This window comes from Microcaecilia unicolor, chromosome 5, assembly GCF_901765095.1.
Source record: "Microcaecilia unicolor chromosome 5, aMicUni1.1, whole genome shotgun sequence".
Taxonomy (NCBI): Eukaryota; Metazoa; Chordata; class Amphibia; order Gymnophiona; family Siphonopidae; genus Microcaecilia; species Microcaecilia unicolor.
Window position 1 is genome coordinate 200064285 of NC_044035.1, and position 22939 is coordinate 200087223.

Here is a 22939-nt window from a genome sequence, read left to right on the forward strand (position 1 = left end):
CCAGGCCGTGAGAGCCAGAGACTGAAGGTTGGGGTGCAGAAGCGCTCCCTTGTTCTGCGAGATGAGGGTCGGAAAACAATCCAATCTCCATGGTTCTTCGGGGGACAACTCCAGAAGAAGAGGGAACCAGATATGACGGGGCCAAAAGGGTGCGATCAGAATCATGGTGCCGCGGTCTTGCTTGGGTTTCAGTAAGGTCTTCCCCACCAAGGGTATGGGAGGATACGCATACAGGATGCCCTCCCCCCAAATGCTGGAGAAAGGTATCCGACGCTAATCTGCCGTGGGCCTGTAGTCTGGAACAGAACTGAGGCAGCTTGTGGTTGGTCTGTAAGGCGAAAAGGTCCACCGAGGGGGTGCCCCACTCTCGGAAGATCTTGCATACCACCATGGAATGGAGCGACCACTCGTGCGGTTGCATGAGTCTGCTCAGCCTGTCGGCCAGACTGTTGTTTACACCTGCCAGGTACGTGGCTTGGAGAAGCATGCCGTGCTGGCAAGCCCAGCACCACATCCCAACGGCTTCCTGACACAGGGGGCAAGATCCGGTGCCCCCCTGCTTGTTGATGTAGTACATTGCAACCTGATTGTCTGTCCGGAATTGGATAATTTGGAAGGACAGCCGATCTCTGAAAGCCTTCAGCGCGTTCCAGACCGCTCGGAGCTCCAGAAGATTGATCTGAAGACCTGCTTCCTGGAGGGACCACACCCCTTGGGTGTGGAGCTCATCGACATGGGCCCCCACAGCAGCAGAGATGCATCCGTCGTCAGCACTTTTTGCGGCTGAGGAATTTGAAACGGGCGTCCCAAGGTCAAATTGGTCCGAATCGTCCACCAGCACAGCGAATTGCGACAACTGCCGGGCAGGTGGATGGCATCTTCTAGATTCCTGGTGGCCTGGCACCACTGGGAAGCTAGGGTCCATTGAGCTGATCTCATGTGAAGGCGAGCCATGGACTGTAGAGGCCATATGGCCCAGGAGTCTCAATATCTGCTGAGCTGTGATCTGCTGGGACGTTCTGGTCCAGGAGGCGAGAGACACAAGGTTCTGTGCCCTCGGCTCGGGGAGGTAGGCATGAGCCGTCTGTGAATTCAGCAGAGCTCCTATGAATTCGAGAGAGTGGACAGGCTGGAGATGGGACTTCGGGTAATTTATTACAAACCCCAGTATCTCCAGAAGTTGAATAGTGCTCTGCATGAACCGAAGAGCTCCTGCCTCCGGCTCCGAGGCGCTCTTCACCAGCCAATCGTCGAGATACGGGAACACATGCACCCCCAGCTTGCGCAGGTACGCTGCAATCACCACCACCAGGCACTTCGTAAATACTCGTGGCGCAGAGGCGAGCCCAAAGGGCAGCACAAAATACTGGAAGTGCCGTGTTCCCAGACAGAATCGCAGATACTGTGTGTGAGTTGGCAGTATAGGGATGTGGGTATAAGCATCCTTTAAATCCAGGGAGCATAGCCAGTCGTCTTTCTGAATCAGGGGAAGAAGGGTGTCCAAGGAAAGCATCCTGAACTTTTCTCGAACCAGATATTTGTTCAGGCCTCTCAGGTCTAGGATGGGGCGCATCCCCCCTGTTTTCAATTTCACAAGGAAGTACCTGGAATAGAATCCCTGCCCTTCCTGCCCGAGTGGCACGGGCTCGACCGCATTGGCGCTGAGAAGGGTGGAGAGTTCCTCTGCAAGTACCTGCCTGTGGTGGGAGCTGGAGCTCCCGGTGGGTAATTTGGCGGAGTGGAGATCAAATTAAGGGTGTACCCGCACTGCACTATCTGGAGAACCCACTGGTCGGAGGTTATGAGAGGCCACCTTTGGCGAAAAGCTTTCAACCTCCCCCCGAATGGCAGGCCGTCCAGCACGGGCACGTTTATGGTAGCTATGCTCCCGTGGATCCAGTCAAAAGCCTATCTCCTGCTTTTGCTGTGGAGCTGCAGGGGCCTGCTTGGTCGCACGCTGTTGACGGGAATGAGCACGCTGGGGCTGGCCCTGTGCCTGAGGAGGCCTTCAGGCCGGCTGGTTGTACCTACACTTACTGTAGGCATAGAGTGCAGACCGCCGGGCCCGGGAAAAACATCCACCTGCGGAGGTGGATGCTGAAGGTGCCCGGTGGGAGAGACTGTCGAGAGCGGTTTCCCGCTGTTGGAGCTGCTCTACCAACTGCTCCAATTTCTCGCCAAAAATATTATCCCCCCGCAAGCGGTACCGGTGTCAAGGGCCGCATCACAGGGCCAGATCCAGCCGGCGCTTCCATCAAAGGTGCCGAGGGCGCAAGCACCCCTGGCGCTGGGAGAGACTGGCGCAGCAGCCCCTTCAGGATAACTGGGAGGATGGACCGGAGGCACTCATCCAGGGCTGCTGCCGGGAGAGGCTGGGAGGCCGGTATAGACGTCGGTGCCCGAATCTGCCTGGGTCCAGGAGACGGTACCGGAATGCCCAACGACCTGCGCATCGACACCTCTTCAATGGAGGGGGAGCGCTCCTCCCGGCGTCGACGCTTTTTGGGGGCCGAGTCTCTCAATGCCCTGGAGCTCCCAGTACCGCGCGCCGGGGGCAACCGATGACGGAGCTTCTTAGCAAGCTTATTCCGATGCCCGTCATCAGCGCTCCGCAGCATGAACAAGGAGTCCCCACGCCTCTTCGGGGACGGGTCCGATAGGGTTCGGTCCTGATGGCCCTGTACGGCGGGACCAGCCGAGGCGGGTGGAGGCCCACTCGGCTGTTCCCCGCTCCCACCGCTGGAAGGTCTGTGCCTCATCAGGAGTACTTGAAGACAAGCTATCAGAGTTTCCACATGTTGTTTTTATTGCAGGAGGTTGATAACGTCCCTCCTTTGGTTATTGCCCCAGTTCTGGGGCGTTTGTTCTCTGTGAGGAAAATTTGTGTTATATTGCTTTTTTTATTCACTCTGCTTTGGAAATTTCATATACTGAAGGCAGAGGGGGTTGGGCGTCCTAGAACACCATGTCCTTTCAGTGTTCTCTATCTCCACCTGCTGGTAGGTGGATACATTGTGCCTCATCAGGAGTACTTGAAGACAAGCTATCAATGTATGTATGCAACATCTGTACAAAAACAATCAGTCAGAGGCGGATCATGGATTCATCTGCTGTGACTAAAGGAAAGAAAATTATCAAGGTAAGAACCTAATTTTCCCTTCCTTGTCATCAACAGCAGATGGGATGTACCAAAGCACTCCCTAAGTAGGGTGGGAACAGGCAACTTCGCGAGCAAGCACTTGTGCCCCAAAATGTGCATCCTGCTGCGCTGCCACATCCAGCCTGTAATGCCGCATGAAAGAGAGAGTTGAGAAGCCCAGGTAGCCGCACAACAGATCTCCTGAAGAGAAAAAAAATCCCCGTTTCAGCCCATGAAGAGGACATTGGCCTCGTAGAGCGCGCTTTAAACGCTTCAGGCGGCGACCGTCCTGAAAGCAGATACGCCAAAAAAATGAGTTCCTTAAGCCATCAGGCTATAGTAGCCTTAGACGCCGGAAATCCCCATCGGGGACCTGCCAACAGAACAAATAAATGATCAGAATTCTTAAACTCATTTGACATCTGCAGATACTCCCACAGAGCCCTGCGGACATCCAAAAGGCGCAATTGCCCAAAGGAGTCCGGAAACTCCTCCTTAGAAAAGAAAGGAAGAAAGATGGGCTGGTTGAGGTGAAAAGCTGAAACCACCTTAGGCAGAAAAGAAGGCACCGTACGAACAGTTACCCCAGATTCCGAAAACTGCAGAAAAGGATTCCAACAAAAAAGAACATGAAGCTCAGACACTCTTCTAGCCGACGTCATTGCCACTATTCTAGCCGACGTCATTGCCATTAAAAAAAACTGTCTGGCGAGTCACATCCTTCTCAGAAGCCTGTTTAAGAGGCTCACACGGAGATCGCTGGAGCGCCTTCAACACGAGCCCCAGGTTCCAAGCCAGACAAGGCGACCGCAAAGGAGGACGGACACAAAGCGCCCCTCTGAAAAAATGGAGAATATCTGGATGAGCAGCAAGGGACAATCCGGAGACATTCCCCTGGAAGCAGGCCAACGCTGCCACTTGAACTCGAAGGGAATTGTAGGCCAGGCCCTTTTGTAGCCCGTCCTGCAAAAAGTCCAGCAAGAGCGAGACTGTCGCCAGAGTCGGCGAGATAGACTTTGGCGTACACCACGCCTCAAAAGTGCGCCAGGTCTGAGCATAAGTTGCAGAGGTAGACCGCGTGCGAGCCTGCAGGAGCGTGACAATAACCTTATTAGAATAGCCCTTGTCCCTCAATTGCGCCCTCTCAAGAGCCAGGCGTAAGACCAAAGCGGCAAGGATCTTCCATAGTCACCGGACCCTGAACTAACAGGTTCGGAACCCGAGGCAAAGGAAGAGGCGTGTCCACCAGCATCCGCCGGAGATCCGCGTACCACAGACGCCTTGGCCAATCCAGGGCAATGAGAATCACCAATCCTCGGTGCAGACGAATCCGAAGTAGAACTCGCCCTAACAAGGGCCAAGGAGGGAACACAAATAGGAGGCCCGAGGGCCAAGGTTGAGCCAGATTATCCAACCCTGCCGAGCGAGGATCTCTCCTTCTGCTGAAAAAGCAAGGGACTTTGTCGTTTACGCTTGACACCGTGAGATCCAAGCCTGGAGTCCCCCATTTGGCACAAATCTGAAGAAAAACTTTGTCTGCCAGTTCCCATTCCGCCGGGTCGATTTGATGTCTGCTGAGGAAATTGGCTTGCACATTGCTCTGACCGGCTATGTGAGCCGCGGACAGCAGCTCTAGGTGGCGCTCTGCCCAGTTGCAGATCTGAGATGCTTCTGCAGCCAGGGCCCTGCACTGAGTGCCGCCCTGGTGATTGATGTAGGCCACTGCTGTCGTGTTGTCAGACAGAACTTGGACAGGAAGACCCTTCAGCGTCCTGTGGAAGGCCAGAAGAGCCTGAAATATCACTCTCAGTTCCAAGCGATTGATGGACCATCCCGCTTCCGGGGTGGACCAGAGACCCTGAGCATAGCGTCCTGGGCAAAGAGCTCCCCAGCCCGAAAGGCTGGCATCCGTTATCACCAGACACCAAAAAGGAAGAGCCAGTGGCATCCCCTGCCGCAGTCTGCTGTCGGAAAGCCACAAATCCATAATGCGCTGGGCCGCAGGAAGCCACCGTAGTCTGCGTTGGTTTTCCTGGGAAATCGGAGACCATTGCTGAAGCAGAGCAAGCAGCAGCGGTCTCATGTGAGCTATCGCCAAGGGAACCGCCTCTATGGTGGCCGTCATCGATCCCAGGAGCTGAACAAAGTCCCAAGCTCAAGGGCGAGGCATCCGCAGGAGCAAGCGGACCTGATTCTGAAGCTTGAGCCGCCTGCTGTCGGGAAGAAAAACGAACCCCAAAGCCGTGTCGAACCAGACCCCCAAATACTCGAGAGACAGAGGGGGTCAGGTGACTTTTGGGCATATTGACTACCCAGCCCAGAGTCTGAAGAACTGTAACAACTCTGGATGTGGCAACATGACTCTCGTCTCCGAATTCGCTCTGATGAGCCAGTCGTCAAGATAAGGGTGAACTCTGATACCCTCTCGCCTGAAAAAGGCAGCCACTACCACCATGACCTTGGAAAAAGTCCAAGGGGTAGTCACCAGGCCGATAGGCAAAGGCGCGAAACTGGAAATGTTGGCTCAATACTGCAAACCAGAGAAACCGCTGATGCGGCGGCCAGATGGGAATATGCAAGTACGCTTCCTTGAGGTCCAGAGACGCGAGAAACTCTCCTGGCTGTACCGCCGCAATGACGGAGCGCAGGGTTTCCATGCAGAAGTGTCGCACTCTGCGTAAGTCGAGCATAGGTCTGAATGACCCGCCTTTTCGAGGCACCACAAAATAGATGCAGTAGCGACCGCAGCCGCATTCGGCGGAAGGAACCAGAACAATTGCACCGAGCTTCAGCAACACCTGCAAGGTCTCGTATACTGCCGCCCACTTGACGGCAGTGCCGCATCGGGAATCCAAAAACGCGTCTCCTACTGGGACGGCAAATTATAGCCAATAACCTTTTCTGATCAGGTCTAGGACCCGCTGACACGAAGTAATCTTGGCCCACTCCTCGAAAAAGAGTGAGCAACAAACCTCCTACTGCGGGAACCGACGAGTGGGCTGGCGCGCCATCATTGTGGAGAACGCCCCTGAACTCCTGGACGTTGCCCGGATGCCACCGCGCATTAGTCCGAACGAAAGGAGTTCCTCTGCTGGAAACGGGTATGTTGACCAAACCCCGCAGAGCGCCCCGGGTGATACCTGCGAGCTTCATGAAAACGTGGCCTGGAAGAGGAGGGAAAAGAAGGACTTTTGGAAGAAGGCCTGGCCTATCTTCCGGCAACCGTTGGGACTTAGTCCCCTAGGTCCTTAACAATCTTCTCCAAATCCTCCCCAAATAAAAGAAGGCCCCGAAAGGGTAACCTCACCAGGCTTTGTTTAGAGGCCATGTCAGTCACCCAATGCCAGAGCCAAAGAAGGTGGCGGGCAGCAACCGCCACAGACATCTGCTAGCCAAAGCTCTGACTAGATCATAAAGGGTGTAAGCCAAAAAAGACAGGGCAGACGCCATACGCGGGCCGACCTCAGCGAGGGAACCCGCTCCATCGGCGGGCTGCTCAACCAGGAAAGGCAGGCCTGGGCTGCACAGGAACAGCAAATAGCCGCCCATAAGGAAAGGCCCAGGATATCAAAGGGCCGCTTCAGCGGATTCCAGCCGCCGGTCCTGCATATCTTTCAAAGCGACCCCTCCCTCCACCGGGAGAGTAGTCTTTTTAGTCACAGCCGTGACTAAAGCATCCACTTTAGCCATCCCAAAGAGGGTCAACTGACTTTCCCTCAGGGAGTAAAGGTGACACATAGCCCTGGCCACCTTCAAAGGACCCTCAGGGTCAGACCATTGAGCTGAAATAAGCTCTTGGATTGAAGCATGCGTGGGAAAAGCCCGAGAAAGCTTCTTAGTGCTAGCCATCCTAGGATTAATAGAAGAGGCAGCGCTCTCGTCAGGATCTTCAATACAAAGAGCCTGTAAGGCATCAGAAATGAGAACTGGGGGAAGTGACGTCATGAGGCTGAATGGCTGCTTAGCCCTGCAGCTCCGTGCTATCCCACCTTTAATAAGAAGCCATCCGACTCAAAAATCCACTCCCGGAGTCAGACGCGACTACAAAATATAGGCGATAGTCCCAGAACTGCAAAATGAGTAAAAAAAAAGTGGTGCTCCACAAGGCGAAAGCGAACGGCCCTCCACGAGACAAACGGAGCGGGGCCTGGTTCGCCATGCATCCCCGAAGGCGCGGAGGCTGTCGGAATCGGGGTCAACATCTTTCCGTGAGGAGCGGACCGAGCCTGCTCCCGTGCAAGAGCTCCCGCAGGACTTCACAAAATGTTTTGAGGTAATGCGGGCCAAGATCCATGCCTCGAAAGAAGAGATTCTAGAGCATTTGGACACTCTCAGTGTGGACTTGAGAGAGCTGGGAGGCAGGGTGGAGGCCCTAGAAGAGTGGGCAGACGAACAGCAAGAGAAAAACGAGGTGGTGGAGCAGCTCCTTAAAAAACTGGGAGAGCAGGCGGAGGAGTTCCACTATAAGTTGGACGACCTCGAGAATTGGGGCGCAGACAAAACCTCCGGTTCCGTGGTATCCAACAGAATGGAGGTAAGGAAGATGTTCCAGCAGTGGTGCGTGCTCTCTGTGCACAAATGATGGGACCTGAATTTAATCCCAATGAGATGGGCATAGAAAGGCCTCACAGAGCGCTGGGCCAGGCTAGCGAAAATAGGTCAAGAGACATAGTGGTGCGCTTTGCCACATATATGTGTGTAAGGATCAGATCTGGCAAAAGGCCCGTCAGACCCCTAACCTGGAATTTAACGGAGCCAGAGTAGCGATATACCAAGACCTTTCACTGTTTACCTTGAGCCTGAGAAGAGCAATGAAGCCGGTCACAGAAGTACTGACCAAAGAGAAGATCTCTTATAGATGGGCTTTCCCGTTTGCTATGTTTTAATCTCAACGGAGAGCAGCAAAGATGCCGAAGCATGGGAGCTGCGTGGAAACGACTGCACGAAGGTCTGACCCAGACGGCGGCTTTGCTGATGGAGATAGCGCCTGCAACGAAGGCCCGGTTCCAGAGATGGATAAGTGTGGAGAAAACTGCCAAGACTGCGAGATCCAAGACCTGAAAGACTGGTGGGCTGATATGGTTGGCGGTTATGCAGGTTCTGGAGACAATTTACTCCCTAAGAGTCTAAGGGAAAAGGTGTCTGGGGGAGAGGAGATTATGAGAGACTTATTAGATGGGTGGTTAGAGATACATATGTGAATGTATATGTTTGGTGGGGTGTGGAGTTGGGGGGACAGGGGGGTTATAGTTCTTTATGTTATAGTTTGTATTGTTAATATAGAATTGGTTGGGGGGGGGGGGTCACATTCTTCCGGTTCCCAAGTAGTGCTAAATGGCACTGGTTGATGGTTGGCGGAGTCTCAGTGGGGGGGAGGCAGGGAGGGAATGGGAGATTGGGTAGGGATGGGGCAGTCGGGGAAGGGATGGGGAAAAAGCGTTTGACCGGGTCCACTGGGGATATCTGGATAGGGTCATGCATAGAGCAGGGATTGGCCAGCAATATACTCTTCGACGACGGCCTGTGTCAGGGTGAATGAAGCATTTCCACTGGGTCGTGGAACGAGGCAAGGATTCCACTGTCCCCTTTACTGTTTGCCCTGGCGATGGAACCTTTGGCACAGGCGATTAGAGATAGAGGATATTGCTGGAGTTAGGGTGGGAGCACGAGAATATAAAATTGCATTATTTGCAGATGATGTTCTCCTGTCCTTAACAAACCCGCTGATCTCTCTCCCTAACCTCATGAGAGTGATAGAGGAATATGCGAGGGTGTCGGGTTACAAATTGAATGCTAGCAACTCAACGGGAATGGCGGTTGCAATCCCCCCGAATTTGATGGATACATTGAAATTGTCCTTTGCTTTTAAGTGGGAGGGCAGTGAAATGTGTTACCTTGGGGTGAAGATCACTGGCAAGTTGTCTGAGCTGTTTGCTGCCAATTACCCGGTCCTTAAGAGGGAAGTGCAGAGAGATCTGGATAGATGGAGGTCTATGGGTCTCTCCTGGCTCGGGAGGATAGCGGCAATAAAAATGAACATCTTGCCTCGTCTCTTGTATTTGTTTCAGGTACTCCCCCTGCGGTTATCTAGAGCTTTCCTGTCTGGGCTGCAGGATATCTTGATTAGATTTGTAAGGAATCAACAGAGACCCAGGCTGCCTCGAGCCCTGTTATATAAGAGTAGACGGGAGGGAGGGTTGGGGGTGCTCAACCTTCTCTGGTACTACTGTGCAGCACAATCCAGGGCGGCGGTAGACTGGTTCAGAAGAGAGGACCACAAGCTGTGGGTAGACATTGAACAAACTCTGGTGGGTTCTCGAAAGTTGGGACATCTAATGTGGCTCGCTGGTAAACATAGAGGTAGGGTGGATAAGTTCCCGCCTACAGTACAGGCTACCTTTTATTATTGGGATCTTATGTTTCCGCAACAGCAACCCTTGGTGTCAGGACTAGCCCCAATAGTGGACAATCCTCTGTTTCGCCCTGGAATAGGAAGTAACACTTTTTGCAGATGGATGGAAGCGGGACTGGACATGTTGGGACAATTGCATGTGGGAGAGACTATTGTACCCTTTGAGACCCTCGAGACTGATTTTGGTCTTGCACAAGGGGACCGATACGCCTACCTGCAATTACAACATTTCTTGAAAGGGCAGGCGTACATGGGATGTCTGAAAAGGGATATCCACCCTCTAGAGGAGGTGGGTGTAGATTCAAAGGGTACGAGAGGACTGATATCTTATTTGTATGCCTACTTAGTGAAAGGTTCCAAAACGTCCTTATTGCATAGGAAACGGTGGGAACAGGAGTTACAGTTTACATTACAGGAGACAGGCTGGCTGACCTTAGAGAAGGGTTTGTTGAGATCCTCCCGTTCAGTGGCCATGCAGGAGAGTGCTATAAAGGTATCCTATAGATGGTCCCTGACACCGGTTAAATTACACCATATGTTTACACAGGTCTCAAAGGGTTGTTAGAGGAAGTGTGGGGGGGGGGAGGGGACTATGGGACACATCTGGTGGCTGTGCCCTAAAGCGCAGGCTTACTGGAAGGGTGTGCACTCTCGACTTCAGGTATGGCTCGGCAGATCTGTTCAGTGGCATCCTTTGATCTTTTTGCTAGGGCATCCTTTGATCTTTTTGCTAGGGCAGAGACCCGAGGGCATTGGTGAGGAACTCCTTGGCGGCGGGCCAAGTCCATCTGGCAAGAAATTGGAAAATGCCACAAGTGCCCTCAATGAGGGGTTGGCTTACTAAAGTGAGTTACATATGTGAGATGGAGAGATTGACTGCTGTGAAAAGGAAAAGTCTGCCAAAATGGCAAAAGATATGGGACCCCTTTTTCAAGCACACAAAATGATCTGGACAATAACTGTACTATTAGACTTCTGTATTGACAGGGAAGGGAAGATGGGAGGAGGGAGGGTAAGGGCAAGGAGGGGAATTAGGAAACACCTGTATAAAATTAAAAAATTTTGGAAATACAATAGGCTATTGTTATAGCATTGTGTTGGTGATGGAGCATTCTTATGCTAGATACTCAATGTTAGACTCATAATGTGTGAAGAAAGTGTAATCTCTTATACTGAGTATGTAATGTTTATCCTATGCAATGCTTAATAAAGTCGTCTATAAATTAAAAAAAAAAAAGAAATGAGAGCTGGCAGCTCATCGCAGTGGAAAATCCGAACCGCTTTAGGGTCATCCAAATCCTGTGGCAAGCAGCCACCCTTGTCTGGCTCATCAGTCCGTGAGGGCCTGCCAGACCCCTCAGACTCCCCGAAATTAGACCACGGGGGAGAACAGAGTGAAGAGTCCCCCTCAGACGGGGTATTCACTCGTCTACGCTTAGCGTCAGCCAAAACCTCGGGGGAAGAAATAAAGTCTCCAGCAGACGCTGGGCTATCAAGAACTGGAGGCAACCCAGACCGACAGGAATTGTCAGGAGCCTCAGGCAGTGCTCTTTTTAACATAAAAGCCTTATGTATCAGCAGCACAAATTCAGGGGAGAAAAAACAACTCACCCTGGGGAAGCGGAGGCAAAAGCTCCTCTAGACACCTCGAAACGAGGCGTCTCCCTGCACTCAGACCCCTCCGCAACCGCGAGGGTGGAGTTACGCGGCGCCTCCAAGATGGCGACCGCTGCCAACTCCGGCGGGCGGAAAGAATCACCGCTCGCCATGCTCGTGCCAGCATTAGCATCTAGCTGCAAAGCCCCGCTGCTGATCTGCGTTTCCCACAGTGGGAGCAGCGCTTAACCCCTTCAGCAGCCATCAAATACAGAAAACAAAATGGTGCCTTTGCGCCAAAACTTACCCCGCACAGAGCGCTGTCAGCAGCAACCTCCCAGGAGGAGCTGGGCACCACTCTCTCCTCAGAAGACCAAGTCAAACGAGCTGCGGTCAAGCTGCACCGAACCAGGAGCTCAGGAGAAAGCCTCTCTCTGTTTTATTCTAGACTCCCCTCTTCTAGGTGTCATTAGGGGAGTGGACCATCTTAGGTTCGAGTTCCCTCCAGTACACAGTTGCAATGGACCAAGCATTAAACCAAGTACTGGGAGACTTAAGGCTGCCTTATTAAGACCTCTAGACTCCATCTCATTCCAACAGACATGTGCATGTCTTCTGTTAGTCTGAAGCCTAGGAGATAATAATATTCTAGGTCCTCTTTATTTTACAGAGTTTGATCATATTCTGGTATGACAGAGTAACTAAGTTGTAAGTTTCATTTGTTAAACTGATTGTCTAATGTTAGATAGAACCTGGAGAAAACTATTATCATATACATCCGATTCCATCTCTAAGTGTAGTAATAAAGAGGAGGAGAGAACAGTTTCTAGTTTTAAAGATTACAAGTTTTATTTTAGGCGACCCTCAGGGGGAGGAATGCTAGCTTCGGCCTAACCCCTGGTAAGCCTTTCCTCAGCCCAGCTCTACCACCGGCTGCCTTTCAGGTGCTGTGGAGGACTTGCAGCTCATCCGCATATCCTTACAGCCTTCTCCGGGGTGACACCCAGGTCCACTCCGATCCATTCAAGGCCTCCGCTCTAGGTGCCCAGCGCTCCCACCAGGTGCTGTGGAGGACTTGCAGCCCTTCTGCATTTCCTCACAGCTGTATCCGGGGTGACTCCAGGTCCACCCCGATCTTCCCAGGGCCCTCGCTCCAAGTGCACAGAGTTTCCAGATGCTTTTTGGCTAGGATCAGGCGACCCTCAGGGGGAGGAATGCTGGCTTCGGCCTAACCCCTGGTAAGCCTTTCCTCAGCTGAGAGGTGCCCTGCTCTACCACCGGCTGCCTTTCAGGTGCTGTGGAGGACTTGCAGCTCATCTGCATATCCTTACAGCCTTCTCCAGGGTGACACCCAGGTCCACTCCGATCCACTCAGGGCCTCCGCTCTAGGTGCCGTGCATCGGGGCATTTTTCTCTTTACATCTAATCTATTTCCCAGTTGCTAAAGTACCTCAGTCATTTATGGCCCCTGTTCACATTCTCTTCCTAGCCCTGTCCCTTCCTAATCTTTTCCCTCACCCCCTACCTCTCTCCGCTACAGGAACTCACTGCCCATCCATCGACTTCATCACCTCACCTTCTCTCCTACCCTCTTCCTCCCTCTTGGCTTTTAATCTCCGTCTCTTTCTTCCCTCCATTTTGCCTTCCCCATTCCACCTAAATACCTCTCGCCTTCGACACCTTTGTGGTCACACCTCTCCTACTCTTCCTCCGCTCTCTTTTACTCCTTCTCTTACTCTCAGCCGGTGACATCAATCCCAATCCTGGCCCTCCTCACCAACTATTATCCCAACTCTACAGATCTCACCGCGACCTCTCTAACCTCATCTCTATTCCTCCACTCCCCTCCTCTTCTCTGCCCTTCTCTTGCGCCCTATGGAATGCCCGCTCTGTCTGTAACAAACTCCCCTATATCCAGGACCTCTTTATCTCGCGTCACCTCCATCTGCTCGCCATAACAGAAACCTGGCTCTGCCCTGATGACTCTGCTTCAGTCGCAGCCCTCTGCCATGGCGGTTATCTTTTTTCACATACTCCTCGCCCTGCTGGTCGCGGGGGTGGTGTTGGACTACTTCTCTCTCCCTCCTCCAGATTTCAACCCCTTCTTCCACCTCAATCTCACAGTTTTTCCTCCTTTGAAGTTCACTGCATCCGCCTTTTCTCTCCTCTGCCTCTTCGAATAGCGGTCACTTATCGTTCCCCTGATAAGTCCCTTTCATCTTCAGTGACTTTCATGCCTGGCTTGCCTTCTTCCATGATCCTTCCTCCCCCTCTCTCATCCTTGGTGACTAATATTCCTGCTAATGATCCTTCCAACTCTTATATTTCCAAGTTACTCGCTTTACATCCTCCTTTAATCTCCAACTATGCTCCACCTCCCCCACTCATCAAAATGGTCACTGTCTTGATCTCATCTTCTCCTCCAACTGTTCACCCTCTAGTTTCCTTGCCTCTGATCTTCCCCTCTCTGATCACCATTTTATAACTTTCACACTTAAATCTCCTCCCTCCCAGTCCCGTCCTATCTTATCTAATTTATCTAGGAATCTTCACGATATTGACCCTTCATCTCTATCCTCCCATGTTTCAAACCTCCTCTCTACTGTGGCACCATCCACGTCTGTCAACGAGACTGTTTCTTCTTACAACAATATTCTATCCTCTGCCTTAGACACTCCTGCACCTTTGATGACCCGCCCTATAAGGCGTACAAAACCCCAACCTTGGCTGACTTCTAATATCCGCTACCTACTTTCCTGTGCTCGCTCCGCCGAATGCCTCTGGCGGAAATCTCGGGCCCTTGCTGATTTCTTACACTTTAAGTTCATGCTGACCTCCTTCCAATCTGCTCTTTTACACGCCAAACAGGATTATAATATCCAACTGACCAACTCTCTTGGCTCTAACCCTCGACTTCTCTTCACCACATTGAACTCTCTCCTCAAGGTGCCCCCTCCCCCAACTCCCCCTTCATTATCTCCTCAGACCCTTGCTGAATTCTTTCACGACAAGGTTCAAAAGATAAACCTTGAATTCTCTACCTCGCCACCTCTCCCTCCACTAGTCTGTTCCCCTCTCTCTCCTTCCCCTCATTCCTTTTCCTCCTTTCTTGAAGTTACTATAGAGGAAACTACACTTCTCCTTTCTTCCTCAAAATGTACCACCTGTTCCCCTGTCCCATTCCCACCCACCTTCTTTTTTTTTTGTAATTTTAATGAATTTTACAAGAAACACTTGTACAGAAAAGGAGTATTACCATACAAGAAAATATTTTATAAAGAAAATCTATTAAATGATAATTACTGTTAAAGTCCACAATTATAGGCAAGGCACTATTCAAAAATTGGTTAACATAGGAAAAAATGAATAGAACATATTCCCACTTATCCTATCACGGAGTAGATACTAATGGAGTTTACGGCTGGTTCTTGTCTGGAGTCCAGGAATTTTGCTAATTGATCACTCTCAAAGAAAACATATTTAATAGATTGAAATTTAACAACACATTTAACAAGGAAAATTAAGCCAGAAAATTCCTCCCTTCTTAATGCCATCTCATCGGCTCTTATTCCGTTTATCTGTCACATTCTCAACCTCTCACTTTCCACTGCAACTGTCCCTACTGCCTTTAAACATGCTGTGGTCACACCTCTCCTTAAGAAGCCTTCACTCGACCCTACTTGTCCCTCTAATTACCGACCCATCTCCCTCCTCCCTTTTCTCTCCTAATTATTTGAGCGTGCTGTTCACCATCGCTGCCTTGATTTTCTCTCCTCACATGCTATTCTTGACCCACTACAATCTGGTTTTCGCCCTCTCCACTCAACCGAAACTGCGCTTACTAAAGTCTCCAATGACCTATTACTGGCTAAATCCAGAGGTCAATATTCCATCCTCATTCTTCTTGATCTTTCCGCTGCTTTTGACACTGTCGATCACAGCATACTCCTCGATACCCTGTCCTCACTTGGATTCCAGGGCTCTGTCCTTTCCTGGTTCTCTTCCTACCTCTCCCTCCGCACCTTCAGTGTTCACTCTGGTGGATCCTCTTCTACTTCTAGCCCTCTGCCTGTCGGCGTACCTCAGGGTTCTGTTCTTGGTCCCCTCCTCTTTTCTATCTACACTTCTTCCTTTGGTTCATTAATCTCATCCCATGGCTTTTCCTACCATCTCTATGCTGACGACTCCCAAATCTACCTTTCTACCCCTGATATCTCACCTTGCATCCAAACCAAAGTTTCAGCGTGCTTGTCTGACATTGCTGTCTGGATGTCTCAACGCCACCTAAAATTAAACATGACCAAAACCGAGCTTCTCATTTTTCCCCCCAAACCCACCTCCCCGCTCCCCCGTTTTCTATTTCTGTTGATGGCTCTCTCATTCTCCCTGTCTCCTCAGCTCGAAACCTTGGGGTTATCTTTGACTCTTCGCTCATATCCAGCAGACCGCCAAGACCTGTCGTTTCTTTCTTTACAACATCCGTAAAATCCGCCCCTTTCTCTCTGAGCACTCTACCAAAACCCTCATCCACACCCTTGTCACCTCTCGTTTAGACTACTGCAATCTGCTTCTTGCTGGCCTCCCACCTCTACAATCGGTTCAAAACTCTGCTGCCCGTCTCGTCTTCCGCCAGGGTCGCTTTACTCATCTACTACCCCTCTCCTCAAGTCTCTTCACTGGCTCCCTATCCGTTTTTGCATCCTGTTCAAACTTCTTCTACTAACCAGGGGCGTAGCTACGGGTGGGCCTGGGTGGGCCCAGGCCCACCCAATTTCAGCACAGGCCCGCCCAGCGCCAGCTCCCATTGCCGGCCACTGCTGCTTTTCCTGATGAGCAGCAGGGCCGGCGCTACAAAAAGAAACGCTCAGCTGACTGAGCTGAGCGCCAACGCTAACGACGACTCGACAAGAAAAAATGTTTAAAAAAAAACGCGGCACCGCAGGCAGCCTCGAAGCATTGGCTGCTGGCTCTGCAGGCTCCCCCGTTTCTTACGTCACTGCCCCTGGAGCGAAGCAGGGGCAGTGACGTAAGAGATGGAAGGAGCCTGCAGAGCCAGCAGCCAATGCTTCGAGGCTGCCTGCGGTGCCGCGTTTTTTAAAAAACATTTTTTCTCGTCAAGTCAGTCGTAGTTTGCGTTGGCGCTCAGCTCAGTCAGCTGAGCGCTTCTTTTTGTAGCGCCGGCCCTGCTGCTCATCAGGAAAAGCAGCAGTGGCCAGCAATGGGAGCTGGGGCTGGTGGGCCTGAATCGGGAGAGGGAAAACAGATGGAAGGATGGGCAGAGAAAGAGGGAAAACAGATGGAAGGATGGGCAGAGAAAGAGGGAAAACAGATGGAAGGATGGGCAGAGAAAGAGGGAAAACAGATGGAAGGATGGCAGAGAAAGAGGGAAAATGGGAGGATGGCAGAGAAAGAGGGAAAACAGATGGAAGGATGGCAGAGAAAGAGGGAAAACAGATGGGAGGATGGCAGAGAAAGAGGGAAAATGGAAGGATGGGGAGAGAAAGAGGGAAAACAGATGGGAGGATAGCAGAGAGAAAGAGGGAAAACAGATGGGAGGATGGCAGAGAAAGAGGGAAAATGGAAGGATGGCAGAGAAAGAGGGGAGATGGATGAAAGGATGCAGAGAAAAAGGGGAGAGACTGGAAGGATGTGGAGAGAGAAGGGACACTGAACAGAAAAGGGTAGAGAGATAGACACTGGTTAGAAGGAGGGAGAGAGACATTAGATGGAAGGATCAGGAGAGAGGGTAGATGGGTGGAAGGATGGGGAGAGAAAGAGGGAAGACGCTGGATGGAAGGGTAGGGAGAAAGAGGTGACACGATGGAAGGATGCAGAAAGAAAGAGGGGAGACTATTGGAAGGATGGGGAGACAGAGGGGAGAGACTAGAAGGATGGGGCGAGAAAGAGGAGAGCTGCTGCATGGAAAGCGGGAGTAGTGAAAGATTGGAAAATAAGAGGAAGGGGCATGGGGAGAACAAGGGTGAGAAAAAGATGAAAAGCCATAAGTAGATGAAGGAAATTAAAGAATGGATAGTAAGAATAAATTAAATCTGGACACAGAGAGAGGCAGAAAAATATTGAAGAAAGCAAAGAAAAAGGAGAGAAAAATGACAAATGGCCAGGAAACCCTGGCAGAAGAGTTAAGCGAAAACGAAGGAAAGCAGAATCTAGAGACTGGGAGCAACACAATGAGAAAAAGTAAATGGCCATACAACAAAGGTAAAGAAAATAATTTTATTTTAATTTAGGATAAAGTAATATGGTGTTAATAAAGTTTCAGAGACCAATACTTCCTTCCTTAGGTCAGGAGAGGATACTGTAACAGCATTATACTGACCTGAGGCAGGAGGTTTTGGCCTCTGAAAGCTCAATGAAAAGGATTAGGCTATTAAATAAATTGTCTGAAATCTGATGCACTGAAAAGCAGCACTTTACCCTGTGTGACAAATGCATCTGAGTGTGACTAAATTTTGCTGTGGGGGGGGGGGGGGTAGAGAGAAAATTTTGTGCCCACCCATTTTGGGTTCAGGCCCACCCAAAACTGGCAGTCTGGCTACGACACTGCTACTAACCAATAAATGTACTCACTCTGCTGCTCCTCAGTATCTCTACACACTCGTCCTTCCCTACACCCTTTCCCGTGCACTCCGCTCCATGGATAAATCCTTCTTATCTGTTCCCTTCTCCACTACTGCCAACTCCAGACTTCGTGCCTTCTGTCTCACCCTACGCCTGGAATAAACTTCCTGAGCCCCTACGTCTTGCCCCATCCTTGGCCACCTTTAAATCTAGACTGAAAGCCCACCTATTTAACATTGTTTTTGACTCGTAACCACTCGCCTCCACCTCCCCTCCTTCCTGTACACATTAATTGATTTGATTACTTTATTTTGTCTATTAGATTGTAAGCTCTTTGAGCAGGGACTGTCTTTCTTCTATGTTTGTGCAGCGCTGCGTATGCCTTGTAGCGCTATAGAAATGCTAAATAGTAGTAGTAGTAAGTAATATAGGGTCCATGCGGCCGGACCCTATCAGTCTAACATGCCCCAGGAGTTCTCTCTCTTCATCAAAAGTTGCCAGCTTTTATACTCTCCTGACTGCGTTGAACTCTATGGGCTCTCAAATCTCGTTATCAATCTACTTTATCAAATTACATCCTGACCGCAAAATGATCTCTGGAATCTTCTTCTGCAGATGTTCCCCCTCTGAGCCTCCCGTTCTTTTTACACCTACCATAGGTGTTGTTTGCTTCATGCATTTTTAATCAGTTTCGTTTCTCTTATCAGTTGTTCAGTTTCATTTCTCCACTGCCAACTGTTCTGTATTAGAAACTTCTTTTAAGCAACAGGCCATTCTCATTGACGTAAGTCATTCAGCAAGCAAACCCTTAGGCCTCAAATCTAGGCTCTAGGTTTTTAAACTTGTACCGTATCTCTACAGAACACTGGGCACTAATGGGTTAAACAAATATGTGATGCTAGTGTTAAATCCAATTTTTTTTAGAATGAAACTGCCTGCCACATCTATGTTGGAATTATACACATATTAAACTGGCTAAGTAAAAGGCCACGTCCATTTAAAATCTTTAAAGCAATACATAAAAATTTTAAATTTAATTTTTTTTAAATTTACTCACAAAATGTTCCTAAATTAGTAAAGACAAAAGGTAACAAGGCCTTAGGTATTTCACTTGTCACACATACACACCTGTTTAAACTTGTACAAATCATTTGATTTCTCCTGGAAGTTAAGGTTCAACAGCTCAATCTCAAGGCCTTCTAAGAAGGTTTGACTTTGAATGAAGTTTGGTATAACACAGTGAAGAAAAGGATGTGTGTCCATCACAATAACGTCTTTAAAAAAAAAAGAAAAGCAAGGTTTCAGGTTTTGTATACTTGAAAACAGCCGATTCCTTAATATTAAACCACTTCACAAAACAATTATGTGCTAAAGCATCACGTGTAATGCTATGGATTTACAGCCTGTCTCACTAACACAGACTGCTCAATAACTATACCATGGATTTTTTTGGATTTGTAACAAGTAAATGAAACCTTTATTAGAGGAGCTAAATTCTACAATGATTAGCTATATACACACAATAATGAGACACAATCAAACAATCATTTCATCATTGGTCTCCACATCTAAGCAATACAAAGAGTTATTAGACCAGGAAATGAAGCAATAATACATTATACATACAACATCACTGGTCTCCATCATCCAGGCTCTTATCAGCTGGGGGGGTGGGGGGCATTACAGCGAGAGCTAGGAGCTTTTGGACCAGGAACAAACCTTCTGCATGACATGTCTGCCCACAGATGAACCCCCACTCTGCTGTGACAAGCCCTCCCTCCCTTTTTATTAGGCTCTGAGCGCATATTCAGAGCTATGGAAAGGTACAGAATGCTTCTCTATTTAGGACTGTGGGAACGTGGTCACATGCTTTCCAAAGTCCAGGTGGCCAAGCTGGGCCCGAAAAAACAAATGCCATCCTCCCCTTCACATACCAAATTAGTTAGAGCTGTGTCTATTTTCACACAATCAAAGTTAAACAACCATTTTAAACAGAATTACTTCTAATCAACAATACAGACCCCAAGTGCACTGGTCGGTCCAGACAGGGTTGAAAAACAATCTTTAAAATTCACTTCCATTACAATCGGTCCTTGATTTTCAACTCTGTCTGAACGATAGTCCACATATAAGTTATTACTCTACAGCTACATCAAGTAAAGCAACAAAAAAAAAGTAACAAGACAGATTATACAAATGGATAATATACTGAGTATTAATTTCAACAAAACATACTAAAATTAGCAGAAAGTATAGTCTAAGGACAAATAGTAATAATGCTGCCACTAATAACTAACCAAAATTCAGTATTACAAATAATACACACTGCTTAGTTACCTTAAACTACACAATTTGCCCAGAACAAAAAAGAGGTCAGTGCACAAGGTGAGGCAGCCATGGGCAAAGAATAATTCTGAGAAATCATATTAAGGGTTAATTCTGTTAAAATCTGGGGTTTAAAAGTGGTGTTTGAATTTTAGCTTTTTACCTTGCAACTAAAGTGAAGGAATGCAGGCTGGAATTAATTACTAGAAGTCTAGCGTTTGCCGGGCTGGGTTAGAAAGGTCAGAAAGACCCTTGTGATTGATGGATTGCTAAGCAAACACATATGTATTCTATTATGAGCCGGCATATTGCAGGCAGTTTGTTTAGGATTAGTTTAAAATGCTTAGAAGAAAATAGTTAGATTCTAAATAATTCTAGATATTCCTGATGTTTAGATATATCTTATAAGGATGCTTATTTTAGAATATGTGTATTCTGAGTAGTTAATATGTAGAAAACCTTTTTAAATTCTGTATTACTCTTTGTCTGCTGTTTAAGAGGTCAAGCAAAGACTGTAGTGAAGAGGCCAACATGTGTTTTGAGTTTTCTGTGGTCCTAGCAAGTTCTGTGTATAAGCTGATAGGTGAACGAGGTCAGGACTAGTCAGCTCTCTTCTCCTTGATTAATTATAGGTAACTGTAGGAATAGTCCTGAAAGTATATCTGTATGCTATTAAGTAAGATTGGCCCTTGACCTCTTTAATGAATGCCAGAGTTCAGCTAGCAGGTAGTATGAAGCTGATTAGGAATATGAGAATAACCAATGTTAGATTGGGCCTCTTAGTCTCTAAGGGAACCCAGTTTAAGCTATAGCTGAGAAATCAATCATAATGAGAAATGTAAGAGACTGGAGACCAAATGTCTGGTGTAAGGGGCCCCAGGTCAGAGGTCAGTTTAGGATGTCTGGAACCTATGTAACTGATATTTTTAAAGTAATGATTGGTTGAGGCCAGGTAACCAATCTATTCCTTAACCAATTGGAGAGTAAGGGGGGGCAAGGCTAGGAGGGGGATAGAACAGTATTTAAGTAAGAGCAGAAGCAGTTTACGTCAGAAGAAAGGAAGGAGAGCTGGAAGAAAGCTGGAAGACAACAGGAGAGACAGCAGAAGAGAAGCAGCTGACACAGAGAGCTGAGAGAGAGAGAAGAGAGCTAGAACTGATGTCCTGCTTTGTTTGCTGGCAAATAAAGAAGATTTCTCTCTCATACTGGTGTGTGCTGTCTGACTCCTGAAGCATCACAAATTCCTATCTCAATTCCTGCAACAATTCTTGGTGGCAGCGGTGGGATTCTGAATCCTGCATTAATCCCAGCACCCAACTGACTGGAGAACATTCGCCGGGTATGTATTCTGTATTTTGTATTGTAATTCTAGCTAGAAAATTGTAAATCAGCCCCTCAAAAATTGAGGGAAGGAGAGCCTGATCAACTCTCAGCGAAGGCCCTAGTACCTTCTAGTCGCGGGGACTAGAAGCGAAAACGCTTGAGCTTATCTGTATCTGAGAAATCTGAAATTGTTGGGTGGGATTTTCTGTATGGAATGTGTGATGCGTGAATGATTAACTGAGTGCGGACTTCTTATAGCTGCGTTTTCAATTAACGCGAGTTCAATTGACCAGCAACGGAAGGAAGCGATTGTTGTTTGTTCTACCCTTTTGTTTCCGGATCTGCGGACCCCTTACCGCAAATCCAAAAATTCCCTCCCTTTTTGTGTGTTGTAACTGTAAGCATTATGGGTGGGACATCATCTAGACAAATTGCTACCCCCCTAGATTGTATGCTTAAGAACTTTAAAAAAGGCTTTTTAATTAATGACTATGGACAGACTTTAAGCTCAAGTACTTTAAGAACCTTGTGTGAAGTTGAGTGGCCATCTATGGGAGTGGGGTGGCCCCCTAGTGGCAGCTTAGATATTGAAGTAATCCGGAAGGTCTACAGCATAGTTGTAGGAGAACCAGAATATTCTGAACAACTCCCTTATATAGATTCCTGGGACAGCCTTGTGACTGACCCTCCCTCGTGGTTAAAAACTTATATGGGATCCCCAGTAAAATTCATGTTAGGTCGTGTTCAAAGAAAGATTAGAAAATCTAAACTAGAAGAGGGAAAGAGCCCCAGGAAGCCTACCACCCAATCGGTGGCTTCCGCCCCTACCCTGTCCGAGAAACCCATACTCTCTGATGACCCCTCAGACCTTGAGCCACCACCTTATGGCCCATTGTTGGGGTTCCGTGCCACCCCCAGAGATCCACGCCGCCCAGCCCAAGCCTCTCCAGCACAGGCTTCTCCGGATAGTTCTTCCCCTCCTGTGCCAAACCTGCCACACCCTAGGTTGGACTTTTCACCCAGTCTCTACCCTTCTGTGCCACATCCTCTCCTGTTAACCTCTGAAGACCCGCTTTGGGTTCCACTCCCTGACTCCTCAACTCCCGACAGCCCAGCCTCTCCTTCTAATACCCCTACCCACTCATTAGGGGCCCGGCATCCCTTTCAATGGACTGAATCACCTGTGACCACCTCTCAGTCTATGAGTACCCCTCCCCATCCCTCAGGGGTTCAACCTACCTCCACTGAATGGGTTAGACCCGCTGCAATTACTTTTGAGCATGATAGGAGGGTAGCTCCTAGCTCTACCTCAGGTTCCATTCCCACCTCCTCGAGAGTTCTGCCACTCCGACAGGTAACTATCACTCGACCGGATCCTAATAATGAGGGTCAGGTTATACAGGCACAGGCCTATCAGTATGTACCCTTCACAACCACCGATCTCCTGAATTGGAAGACGCATTACCCCTCTTATACTGAAAAGCCTCAGGCAGTGGTGGACCTAGTGACTAGCATTATGGCCACCCATAACCCAACCTGGACTGATTGTCAACAACTTCTCCTGA

General features: G+C 49.1%; 1 protein-coding gene across 1 annotated transcript in view; it reads right to left on the reverse strand.

Annotated features, from left to right (window-relative positions):
• OGFOD1 (2-oxoglutarate and iron dependent oxygenase domain containing 1) overlaps nucleotides 1-22939 on the reverse strand; it is a 683818-nt gene that overhangs the window by 585282 nt on the left and 75597 nt on the right. Inside the window, 1 exon segment of the mRNA XM_030203703.1 lies at nucleotides 18855-19000. Coding sequence (XP_030059563.1) covers nucleotides 18855-19000 — 146 coding nt within the window.